This window comes from Poecilia latipinna, unplaced genomic scaffold, assembly GCF_001443285.1.
Source record: "Poecilia latipinna isolate Pla-1442-1.1 unplaced genomic scaffold, P_latipinna-1.0 Scaffold604, whole genome shotgun sequence".
NCBI classification, from domain to species: domain Eukaryota; kingdom Metazoa; phylum Chordata; class Actinopteri; order Cyprinodontiformes; family Poeciliidae; genus Poecilia; species Poecilia latipinna.
The window spans coordinates 297,441-308,972 of NW_015113220.1; the positions used below are offsets into that span (position 1 = coordinate 297,441).

Below are 11,532 nucleotides of genomic sequence, written 5' to 3' on the forward strand. Positions count from 1 at the left end.
TTTTGGTTTAGTTTGGTTTATTTATCTAGAAATTGTACAATTGATGTCATTTTCACTTTTAGTTGGGTGATTTTTAAACAAAGGTCAGAGTTAAAATAATACCAGCCAGTTCCCTCATCTGAACCTGCTCCTGTCTTTATCCTTGGACTTCCTGGGCGAGCGGCTGCGGCTGCGCTCTCTGTGACCTTTGTCCCGGCTCTCCTTCCCGTGTTTGAGACGGGACTTGCTGTGTTTGTGCTCTCTGTCTCTGGAACGCGAGCGTGAGCGAGAGCCCGAACGCTGGCGCCCAGACTTTCGGTCGCGTCTGCTCTCCTCGTTGTCCTGGAAACGAGAGCAGAGTGAAGACGGTGAGAACCGAAGTGGGAGAAGACAGACTGGGACTGACGTCCAAATGTCCAGTTAGAAGGAACGAGGAGGACATTTACTCCTTTGATCAAGTTTGAATTTATAGGAAAGACTTTTCTGCCCAGTTAGAAATGAACTGGTCCACTTTTTTCACTTCTGATACCGATACCGATATCTCAGGTTTAGTATCGGCCAATACTGATCCGATACAAAAAAAACAACAAAAAAAAAACAGCAGAAGTGTCTTAAAATGTTATTTTTTTTTTTAACAATAAATGTACTGAATTACTAATTCAGTACAGCACATTAACACCAACAGCTTCACCAGTTTGGTCAAACATGTAAAAACAAAACAACATGAATTTAGTCAGTCAGTGAGTAAATTCAGTCAATGAAAAATAAATAGTAAAGAAACAGAAACAGGTCGACTACCTCTGGTCAAACATGTAAAATAAACTGCAACAAACCATGTTTGAAATGGTTGAGAAAGTGGAATAAGAATTCTAAATAAAATATAAAACAATTAAAATATAGAATTAGACTGAACGGATTATAGATCTGGAACATTGTCACAGACACCAAAACTAGAGTTTTAGTTCAATTTAATACAGATATTAGTATTAGATTGGTGCATCTCTAGTTTTAAAGCCAGAAGATGAGCTGACAGGAGAGAGAGAGAAAGAAATAGAGAGAGCGCTCAGGCTTCTTGGAAGAGGAATTAAACAAAGTGAACAGTGATAAGAAAGTTATTAAAGGAACAAGGAAGTATTCACAGGAGAACTTTAGCATTATCTGCCTGCTGATATTTTTCCTGGCAAACGATAGGTGGTTTTCCTGACAGGTAATGAGCCTGAGGTCGGCTTCTTCGTCGGTCAGCCTTCATTCCAAAAACCCATCAGCGTTCCTGTCAGACATCTTCTGCATTCCTGCAGATCAAAGCGATATGACACAAACATTTCCTGCAACGCCACTTCCTACCAGACTGGACAACAGTCTGTGTGGCCATTCACCACAACATGGTGCTGACCAGGAAGTTCTCAGTGTCAAAGGTCAACAATAACTCCATAACTGCCTGTTCAGACTGGAGGAACAGTCAACACGCTGGTGATTCTCAGTCGCTCCACGTAAAACTATCTGGACTGCTGAAAAATAAAACTAACATGTGACATCTCATTCTGCTTACTGCACCGCTGGGTCCCTGGGAGCCCGAAAACAGCTAAAACAAACGATGCGGTCATTTATCTACATGATAATAAAATCAGTATAACAATAAAATCCTGGGATATTTAACATCATTATGTAACCCTGCTAAATAATAAAAAATACATCCTCCACCTCAAACTACACAAAACAGCTCATAATAAACAATATCTGCTTCTTATCAGGTCTTAAAATGATTCCAAAAATAAATAAAAACAACACACACACATACACACACACACACACAAGATGGAGAAATAAAGCAAACATAGCAGAAGCAGAGAGACAGACAGGAGAAAAACATGGGAGAATGAAGCATGGTAGTGGCAGACTGATGATGTGGGTCTGACTCCTAAAGAAAAACATTTAGAACAGGAAGGAGACTCAGAGTCCTACAGTAGAATCTTCACAAACGTCTTCCTCTCTGGGAAGGTAGCAGAGGAAGCTCCTCACACACACACTTCTCTTCTTCTCTTCTCTTATTTTAGATTCGCTTGTTTTCCTCACACCATGCTACATGCTCCCTTATGCTAAAGTGTCTTATGTTCTGTTATGAATACAAATGCAACAACCCTCTGTGACGGACTGACCACCAACATGAGGCTTTAGGGTTCTGAAGATAAACATTTTGATTCATTGTCTCAGTAAATTTCAACTAATGAGGTTGAATAAAAAACAAAACTCCATGTTATCAATAAATTTGAAAATATGATTAAAAGCAGTTACTGTGTGCAGCTTAGTGACATAAATCACACAGCTATAAGTCAGGTATCCTGAAGACGCCTGTTTCAGATGGGAATGTTTTCCAACAGTAGTATTTGTGTTTGGGGCGTTTTGAACACTGTGCAGTTACAGGGAAAAAAAGGAGTAGTTATCTTTTTTTTTTTTTAAACATTTTTATCCTTATCACAGTAGTACCACAAAACAATATTGAATTCTAAGTCCATATAGCTGTCATTCACCCTGCAGAAGGAAGGACAGCTGATCATTTGAACAGTGGTGGAAAGAACAGGTCTGATCTATCTGGGTGCTCCACTAGAGCGGGCGCCAAACAAAGCTAGAGGAAAAGTTATTTCCAGTCAGCATTTTCTGTATTTCACAACTGTTTGTGAAAATAACATGATCAGTATCAGAAGCACTGACTAGGGTCACCCACACTAAAGGCTGAAGGAAAACAGAAGAGAGAATGATGAAGATGTTGTAGGGATGGAGTAAAAAAGCTACAATGAGACCTCACCGCTGTATCGGAGTAAACTACCTCAAGTCCAGTGAGGTGGAGACTGATTGGGTCATTACGAAGTTGAAATTGATTATTTAGTCTAACTGCTGATGTCTGGATGTTCAGGAATAAACAGAAACACCACCAATCTGGGCACCTGCCTGGCAGCAACACGTCCAGACTCACAGGATACAATACGACCTGTGAGCTCACAGCTTTCTGGTTAAAGAACTGACCTTGTGCTTTTTGGATTTCCTGCTGTCCTCATCGTCTGAATGATGATGGTGTTTCTTGTGTTTCTTCTCAGGGTGCCGGTGGCTCATCGCCGCCTCCTCATCCTCGATTAGCAGGTCATACTTGGAGCTGTTTGGAAGGTTACGGAAATCTCAGAAAAAGAAAGGCAGTGGATGGAGACGGGCATGAATCAGAAGAATATCAACAGGAAAATAAAACATTCCCAGGCATGTGAACACAGAAGGATACTCTTGTTTGGGCTTCACTTGATCCTTCAGAGCCAGCTTAGAACGGCTCTCCAAGTCCTTCTCGTAGGCCTTGAAGTCATCTTTAGTGTATTTCCCACCTAGGACACACACACAGCTGTTCACTTAAAGGAGCAGTGCAGACTTTTATACGTGAAGTTCTGTTAAAGGTTTAGAAACAGCTAAAATCTTATCTGAGTTTATCTTTATGTTAGCATAAATCCAGACTAGTAACGGCTAGTCTGACCTAGAGGAGACTTCTACTAAAATAAAAAGTCTCCAAGGTGCCACACAGCTTATGGAAACACTATTTATGAATACAGAAGTTATCCTTATTGTATATTGGCTGTTTATCAACGGGGAAGCCTGTGATTACATCTCTAGGACACAGACATAGGAATGTCCTGTGCACCACTAATAAACACTCTGTGTGAAACACTGACAACAGAGTGTCCAAAGTCGGTCCTCGAGGGTCGGCATTCGATTGGATATTCTTTAAATAGCATTCACACAATTTATAGTCATGTTCCTTAAAGGGTAAGTAGGGTTCCATCTTTATGTTTCTGCACAAATTTCATGTGTGTGTGTGTGTGTGTGTGTGTGTACGCATAGACTGTAAATTTGTGTTGTTTTAGGTCAGCAGAGGTTTGCTTTGATACTGGCTTCTTTCTGGCTAGCTGTTAGCTTTAGCCTCTGGGACCAGCTAGTCTAGATTTATGAGAAATGCAGAGCAATCTACTGCAGATGCGATACCAACTGCTTGTAAACTTCAAAGAAATTCATTTCAAAAACACTGAGCTGTCCCTTTAAAGTAAAAGAAACAAAACAAAAACAGAGAAACACTGCTGTCACTCCCACAAACTGAGTGGAAAATATTATCTAACCTTTTAGTACGTTTTTCTATTATGTTACATTGTTTGATTTTGTATTGTGAGGCGTCTTTGAGTACTTTTGAGTACTTAAAAAAAGCGCTATGTGGAAAAATGTGTTATTATTACTATTGTTATTAAAAGTCCAGCCTCAGGACCAGCATGAGTACCTTTCCCTTTCCATTTGATCTTTGCAACCGACTGGCTGAAGTCCACATGGATCCGTCGGTCATCAATCAGCACGTTGTCCATTTTGAAGTAAGCCTTTTCACAGTCTTCTTGCTGTCAAGAAAACAGGTTTAAATATTGTAAAGTTCAATGTAAAAAAAAAAAAAAGAACAATGTGACAAAAAACTCAGCTCTAATTTGACCAATAACAGCAGACCTCACATAAACTACCCGCCTTATGCACCTGCTGAATGTACACCGACTATGTTCCAGATATTAAATGACATGACATGCAAGCTCTTAAATATCTTCACACAAGAGGTAAAGGAAAGCCAAAAGCTGCTTTAACTGGCTGCCCATATTGGGAGGAATATGATACCAGCTGCCAAGTTCAGGAACCCGGAATAAAAACATGGATTTCATGTAGAAGCAGGAACATTTTGCTCCGTTTTAATGTGCTGTGGAAAACCCCTGGCTCCTCTCTTATCTTTCATTTTCAAGGAGTCAGCTTTTTCTGGCTTCTTTACAAGAACCGTTTGGTGTGACGCACCACTGGCCAAGCGTGAAAGTCAACATCTACCTAAAAGTATAGCATCCTCTACTGGTTGCACAACGCATTGCAATAAGCTCCTTCAGAGCCTTGATTCCGTTTGTCGTTTGCAGTGAAATTCCTGCAGCTCCGTTATTCCCCAGATAAAAAGTTCACAGGGTTCACCACTGAAAAACAAATTGTGCAAATATGATCTTCCCTATTATCTTACCTATCTGACCTAATCAATGTTGTAGGACAGGTTTCACGTTTCCAACTTATCAGCTCTTATTTTCACACTGCAGCAGTTCTGAAGCACACCAGCGACAGGCAGGATGCGAGACCTCTTTTATTTGCTTCACTTTCCCTCCTCTGTCATAATGACTCCAACAATCTGATGGGATCATAATCAACATGTCATAAACAGAGCAAACTGAGTTTATGACTGATTTCCAGACTTCACATCCTGCAGGGTTTTTCCACCTGTTATTATTTCCCTTATAAAAACCGGAGGGCATATATATGGAAAAACAAGATGTTATCAGCTTATGTTTCCCAGTGAACCAGAACATGCAAAAAGCACATGAACAAAAACTAATTAAAAGGAAAGTCGAGTGATTCGAACATCATAACAGAGTTTGTTACAACAGTGCATCTAAACATGTCTGACTTTATAAAGCAGAGCTGAGCTTTGGATGCACCTTCACCATCCATATTCTTACCATAAATCACATCACAATCCACCGCTAACCTACTGCACACCTCACTACTGTCTTTCTGTAATCTTGACAAGTTTAGGCCAGTGGTGATTACTTATTATAAATTGTCCCAGAAATTATTGTGATAAACAATAACTTTGTCTTTTTGAGGCCATTTTAAACAAATATAATGATAAAGGGTTTATATTGCAAGCCCTGTCGCACAAAGATCAATAAACTTTCATTTCCAAAAGAAGATTTAACACTGTGGCATTTTTAAATGTCCGAAAAAAATGACTAAAACAGTAAATTAAAAAACATTATGAAGTCTCAACAAAACAAAAATGTGCCTCAAATAACAGCCATCACTGTCTATGATAACTCTGAAGAACCTGAATTGATAAGAGTTACAACATTTAATTTCTCTTTGGGATCAATAAAGTATTTTTTTATTTAATCATCAGGCTCAGATTGGAAAAACAAACAGCCAGTTAGGACCTTAGTGAAAACATTTATTCCTTTTTTGCAAAATTATGCATTTGTAAAGTAGTATTTTGTTTTTGTTTTCTTTTTGTAATGTTAATTTACCAAAATAATGTGAATCTGAAATGTTCAAACTGACCACTTTGTATTATGTGTCAAATGTTTGCAGTATTTTCTAAATGCAGGTCTTTCAATAATATTAAAGGGCAGCATCGCTCTAAAGATGAAGCAAACTACAAAAACAAGCATGCGAATGAAAATTATCGCACTCATTTTCATTTATCATGTGATTATGTCATTTATTGCTAATTTAGGACTGAAAAAACTACAAATATAGTGGATGACTGGAAGATCCTGCTGGCTTTGACAGTTTGGCAACAGAAGTGAGCCGGTGGCAAAACAGACATCCTGCAACTGGATGGAATTTGCATTTATGCAAAGAAAAAAAATCGTCAACTATCAAGGGGATGTTAGCAGTGAGTTAGAGGGCCAGTATTAATAAGGCCTTATTGGTGCATAGAGATGATGCTGCTCACCTTCTCAAACTCAATGAAAGCGTAGCAGAGGGAATCTCCAGTTTTAAAGTCTCTGATGATCTCACAACTACATAGAAAAAGACAAAAACAAGTGTTCTGGTAACGTCAAAAGAAAACAGATGGTGACTACAAAATGTTCAGGCAAAAATCTTTAAAAAAATAAACAAAGACGTATCTGACAAAAATAAGAATCCTGACCTTTTTATGGAGCCAAAGCGTGAAAAGATGATCTCCAGGTCCTCGTCTGTGGTGACTGGGTTGAGTTTGCACACAAACAAAACGTTCTCAGGAGGCTTCACATCTGCGTCCGGGAGGTCCCCAACCTGCAGGGACACTCAGTGTGTCTTCAGTGTATCCCCCAGCTCAGCCAGAGGACTGAGAGCAGACGTGTGTCTCACCATCTCCAGCAGGATGGCCTGAGTCTTGGCTTCCTTCTCCTTCAGCCTCTCCTCCAGCTCCTCGGCTCCTTTCCCGTCCGTGTCGTCGATCACTTCGTCCGCTCCGATACGGCCGCTCTGCAAATACAAACACTGATTCACACAAACTACTGAAAGCATCTACGTCTGCCTGAGCGTCCCTGAGCCGCCCCATCACTCTGGTGAGAAAGACTGCGGCTGCTCTCACATCCAGCTGCTCCTTGGTGGGCTCAGGCGATCGATCAGGAATCGGCAGATCGGCAGGATCGTCGAACGGATCGTCCAGCACCACAGTGTGGTTTATCCTGCCGCAATACAACAGCAACGTCTCATGATCAAACCATAAAAATAAAACAAATCAGGATAATAAAGTAAGAAAAACATTTTACCAGGTTATAAGGGTTAGAATCAGCTGATGGAACTAATAAATTAAGGAATTATTGATTAAAATAAGTTCCTATCTAAGATATTTGTACTAGGAACTGGACAAAAGATAGTTGGTAGGTGGAACATAAGTCAAATTCACAGCAAATGTAATCTTAATCCACCTTTCAAAAACAAAACATTTAAATTCATTTATACAATCCAACTGATCAAATCAATTAATCAAATTTTATTTGTATAGCACATTTCAGCAGCAAGGCTGAAATGTGTGCTTTACATAATTAAAAAACAAAATAAAAACAGCATGTGACATTGAATAAACAGTAAGAAAGAGAGAGATTTTGGAAAAAGAGAAAATAAAAAAAAAGAAAAAGATTTAAAAAAAAGATAAAAACATACTTTTGTTATGGAATTTAAGCGCCTGTTGTCGCCAGACTCCACCGTCCGTTTAACACGGGTATTATCCAGGCCCCGTCGCCTGACAGGACAAGGTCTCCAACCTTGCAGTACCAGGCTCCGTCCACCTGACACGCGAATTTTTGCGCTAGGACTTCGCCGTCCTACACGGATTTTTGTGCACTATTTTTACCTGTTAGAGTCTAGAATTTACAGGGTTTTTCTGTGCGCGCAATGACCCTCAATCACTCACCACTTTTACATAAATAGATAAAAAGTAAAGATAAAAACATCGAAGACATCAAAAGCCCACACTCTAACCCTAATTTAGCCATAAGCAACTCTAAACAGGTCCCTCAGTGTTTCAGCTGTTTTACAGTTTTCTGGAAGTTTGTTCCAAATTTGTGGTGCATAGAAACTGAATGCTGCTTCTCCTCGTTTGGTTCTGGTTCTGGGGAAACGGAGCAGAACCAGAACCAGAAGATCTGAGGGGTCTAGACGGTTGGTACAGCAATAACAGATCTTTAATATGTTGTGGTGCTAAACCGTTCAGTGATTTATAAACTAACAGTATTTTTTAAAGTCTATTCTTTGAGCTACAGGGAGCCAGTGTAGGGACTTTAAAACTGGTGTTATGTGCTCTATCTTCCTGGTTTTAGTGAGAACACGAGCAGCAGCGTTCTGGATCAGCTGCAGCTGTTTGATTGATTTATTAGTCAGACCTGTGAAGACGCTGTTGCAGTAATCAATGCGGCTAAAGATAAATGCATGGATGAGTTTCTCTAGATCGTGCTGAGACATTAGTCCTCTAATCCTGGAGATGTTCCAGGTGATAGAAGGCCGACTTTGTGACTGTCTTAATGTGGCTCTGAAGGTTCAGGTCAGAGTCCATCACTACTCCCAGGTTTTGGGAGTTTCGGGATCTCAGTTATCAAACAGTACAGTAAGCTAAATGAATTTTTAAAAGTCATTTAAAAAGCTCTTATCTAAGGAAGCCCAGTAGATGTAAGTGTGACGTGGCCTCTTGGTTCCAGCTCACCTGATGTCCTGAAACGGGACAAAATCCTTGTCAACAAAAGCCTCATTGATCTTGGTCAGGACGTCCAGCCCTTCTGTGACTTCTCCGAACACGGTGTGGACTCCATCCAGGTAGTCCAGGTTCTCCCCGGTCGTGATGAGGAACTAAGAAGAAACTAATTGTTCCAGTTGCACATCTGATGTTTTTTTATATTCCTGCCCTAAAAAAAGAAGGATATGGCAGGTTTCTAAAAGCTCTCTTCTCATTCACCTGAGAGCCGTGCTGGTCATTTCCGTTGTTCACCATGGAAACCGTCCCCGTCTTCCTGTGCTTGATGCGCGGCACTTTCTCCGCGTCAAAGAAGCGCGCCTGGTCTCCATAGAGCTTGCTGCAGATCCGGAACACAGACAGGTTTTCAGTGTGCGCCGCCTGATTCCCAAACATCTGAAACCGTTTTACTGACTGACCAGAACACAGATTCTCCTCCACGGCCAGTTCCAGTAGGATCTCCAGTCTGCACAATGAAGTCCCTCTGAGAAAGACACCAACATATCACACAGTTTACCAGCAAATCTGAATGTAGAGTCACACTTCAAATATTTCAGATTTTTATGGGATTTGTTTTTAGTACAAGCTCCAAATGTTACGCAAAGCTATAGTACTAATGTAGTAATCTCAGTCCAGTAGATAGAATTTAGACAGACTAAGGAATTTGGAAACTACGCAAGAGGATTAGGGCCACTGGAATTTTTTTTTTAAATTCTGATTTTAATCTCAGAATTCTACAATTAAAGTCAGAATTCTGACTTTTTTTCTCAGAATTCTAAGATTAAAGTCATTTTTTTTTCTTTTTTCCAGTGGCCCTAATCCTCTTCTGTAGGAAACAGAGAAGTGTATGACTTTGACACGAAAAAGTGTAATTACCATGTAAGATTTGGAGTAGCCAGAATGTTCAGCTTTTAGATGAAATTGGGATGAAAAATGTATGTGATGTCTGTTTTACTTGGGTTAATCTGATATATTACATTTGATAAAATAATTAAACATTAACATCCTTCCACAGCTGTGTGAACGTCAATGGTAGCTCTGACTGTAAGCTTGGCCTTTGGCGCCCTCCTGTGGAGGCTCGCTGAAACAGCATAGAGTTAGCAAAAAAAGAACAGATTGACAGCGGAGACAGTTTGAAATAAGACAGCTTAGCATTACCTGCACATTGTGGATGAGGCAGTAGTTGTAGTATTTTATTTTGCATAATTTCAGGAAATTTAGGGAGGCTGAAAGAGAGCACAAATGTTTAGATGCACCTCTGGCAACATTAGAAATAATGTGTTTGGAAGTAAGATATGACGTAACTTATTACAACTGCACAGCAGTTGTAACACTCTACTCCAATTAGAGTAATTCTGGAACAAGATAAAACAGAAACTGAATGAAACATACAACAGACTAGCTAACCACCGAAGCTAACACCGCCATATTCTGTTCATAAGCGCTCTTGTGTCTCGTTCAGTTATGAACGAGCTAATATGCTTACAAACAGTTGTGGGTTATTGTAATATATAGCCTTACTTTTAGGTCTTTCCTCGGTGAACAAATCAATTACAATATCCCCCAGCGTTGTTTCAAGGAGCACCGCCATACTGACGTTTTCACTTCTCGCGAGAAAAACAGCAGAACATTCCGTACGCCTGCGCAGTTCGTAGGTGTGCGCAACGGTTTTTCCCGATTCTTGTTTTTGATGGAAGAGAACTAAAAGCGGATATGGCGAGTCCCACAGTTTGTTTTATTGTTCTTCTGTTTGTCGCCGAGTCGACGACAAAGCAGCTAAACACGGTAAGAAAAAAAGAGGTGTTTTGTGCGGTGTTAGCTTCGTTGTTAGCCTTTCCACTATAATGTAGCAGTGAGGCGTTCGGGTGTTTTTTGTTTTTATTTCTCACCGAGTTGTTTTTATCGCAGGAAAATATCCTGATTAACGTGACAGCAGGGACACTGACAGACACCGAGCTGCAGCAGTCCAACAGCTTACAGGTAAATTTATGGCCACGCGGGAATAATTCCTAAGATTCCTCTGTTTCTGGGAAATCAGGAAGGGGGCTCATGAGTCACTTCTCTGTATTTTTTGTTTTGTTTTGTTTTTTTTCCAGATAAATTTAAACATATCAGTGGGTGAAGAGCAGGTGCTGGTCAATGAGATCCCGGTGGAGCTTTCAGGTGTCACTAGGTTCAACTGCCAGGCTCTTCTCTGTGAGTTTCCTTCACTTCTCCTTTGAGCTTACAGAGCTAAAGCTAAATGATCCGCCTGTTAGTTTTTCCTTCCTGTAATCTTTAGAACTGGTTCTCCAGGCTTTCTAATGGGCCATGTTTATTTTATTTTTTTTTCCAGCTAATATCTCTTTGGAAATCGTATTTTTTTTCAGATGTTGCTACTCCTCTATGAACTTTAGCATCTCCTCTACCATCATATAAACAGAAACAGTTCAGGTATTCATCCCTGTTGGATGATTTATTGCTTCCACAAATCAAACATGACCAACAAAATTTGACTTGTTTGACCACAAAAAGTAAAAAAAAAAAAAAAAAAGTTTTAATGTCAAAGGAATGAACCAGTGAAGGCCCTTCCACACGCTGCTGTCTTCACTGTAGTTGTTTTTGGTGATTGCTGGTTTGTATCTGAAACTCTGACATGCTGGTGCAGATTTCAAACAAATCGACTTTCTATTCGTGAGCTGTTAATAACAAGATACCTATTCCTGCTTTCCGCATGTGTTGAATATTCATCTTGCTAAAATATT

At 40.0% G+C, this 11,532-nt stretch overlaps 2 protein-coding genes across 2 annotated transcripts; one reads left to right on the top strand and one right to left on the bottom strand.

Annotated features, from left to right (window-relative positions):
• ppil4 (peptidylprolyl isomerase (cyclophilin)-like 4) lies at window positions 1–10,399 on the bottom strand. Its single transcript, XM_015042858.1, has 13 exons — window positions 10,310–10,399; window positions 9,947–10,014; window positions 9,208–9,272; window positions 9,011–9,128; window positions 8,762–8,904; window positions 7,151–7,247; window positions 6,925–7,041; window positions 6,725–6,849; window positions 6,527–6,593; window positions 4,283–4,394; window positions 3,248–3,344; window positions 3,001–3,127; window positions 1–321 (listed from the first exon to the last, which is right to left on the bottom strand). The coding sequence occupies exons 1-13, from the start codon at window positions 10,377–10,379 to the stop codon at window positions 115–117; spliced, it is 1,413 nt and encodes a 470-aa protein (XP_014898344.1). The 5' UTR covers window positions 10,380–10,399; the 3' UTR covers window positions 1–114.
• A 79-nt stretch (window positions 10,400–10,478) lies between these two features.
• On the top strand, window positions 10,479–11,526 carry ginm1 (glycoprotein integral membrane 1). The gene is made up of 3 exons (XM_015042859.1): window positions 10,479–10,573; window positions 10,697–10,768; window positions 10,885–11,526. The coding sequence occupies exons 1-3, from the start codon at window positions 10,502–10,504 to the stop codon at window positions 11,008–11,010; spliced, it is 270 nt and encodes an 89-aa protein (XP_014898345.1). The 5' UTR covers window positions 10,479–10,501; the 3' UTR covers window positions 11,011–11,526.
• The last annotated feature ends 6 nt before the right edge of the window (window positions 11,527–11,532 follow it).

Excerpts from the sequence above, each read along its gene's own strand:
- ppil4 (XM_015042858.1), bottom strand. The coding sequence starts at position 10,379 with ATGGCGGTGCTCCTTGAAACAACGCTGGGGGATATTGTAATTGATTTG. Across the intron at positions 9,129-9,207 it reads GGAGGAGAATCTGTGTTCTG|CAAGCTCTATGGAGACCAGG; the intron begins GTCAGTCAGTAA and ends CCGGATCTGCAG. Across the intron at positions 3,345-4,282 it reads GATCAAATGGAAAGGGAAAG|GTGGGAAATACACTAAAGAT; the intron begins GTACTCATGCTG and ends TGTGTGTCCTAG.
- ginm1 (XM_015042859.1), top strand. The coding sequence starts at position 10,502 with ATGGCGAGTCCCACAGTTTGTTTTATTGTTCTTCTGTTTGTCGCCGAG. Across the intron at positions 10,574-10,696 it reads CGACAAAGCAGCTAAACACG|GAAAATATCCTGATTAACGT; the intron begins GTAAGAAAAAAA and ends TTTTTATCGCAG. Across the intron at positions 10,769-10,884 it reads AGCAGTCCAACAGCTTACAG|ATAAATTTAAACATATCAGT; the intron begins GTAAATTTATGG and ends TTTTTTTTCCAG.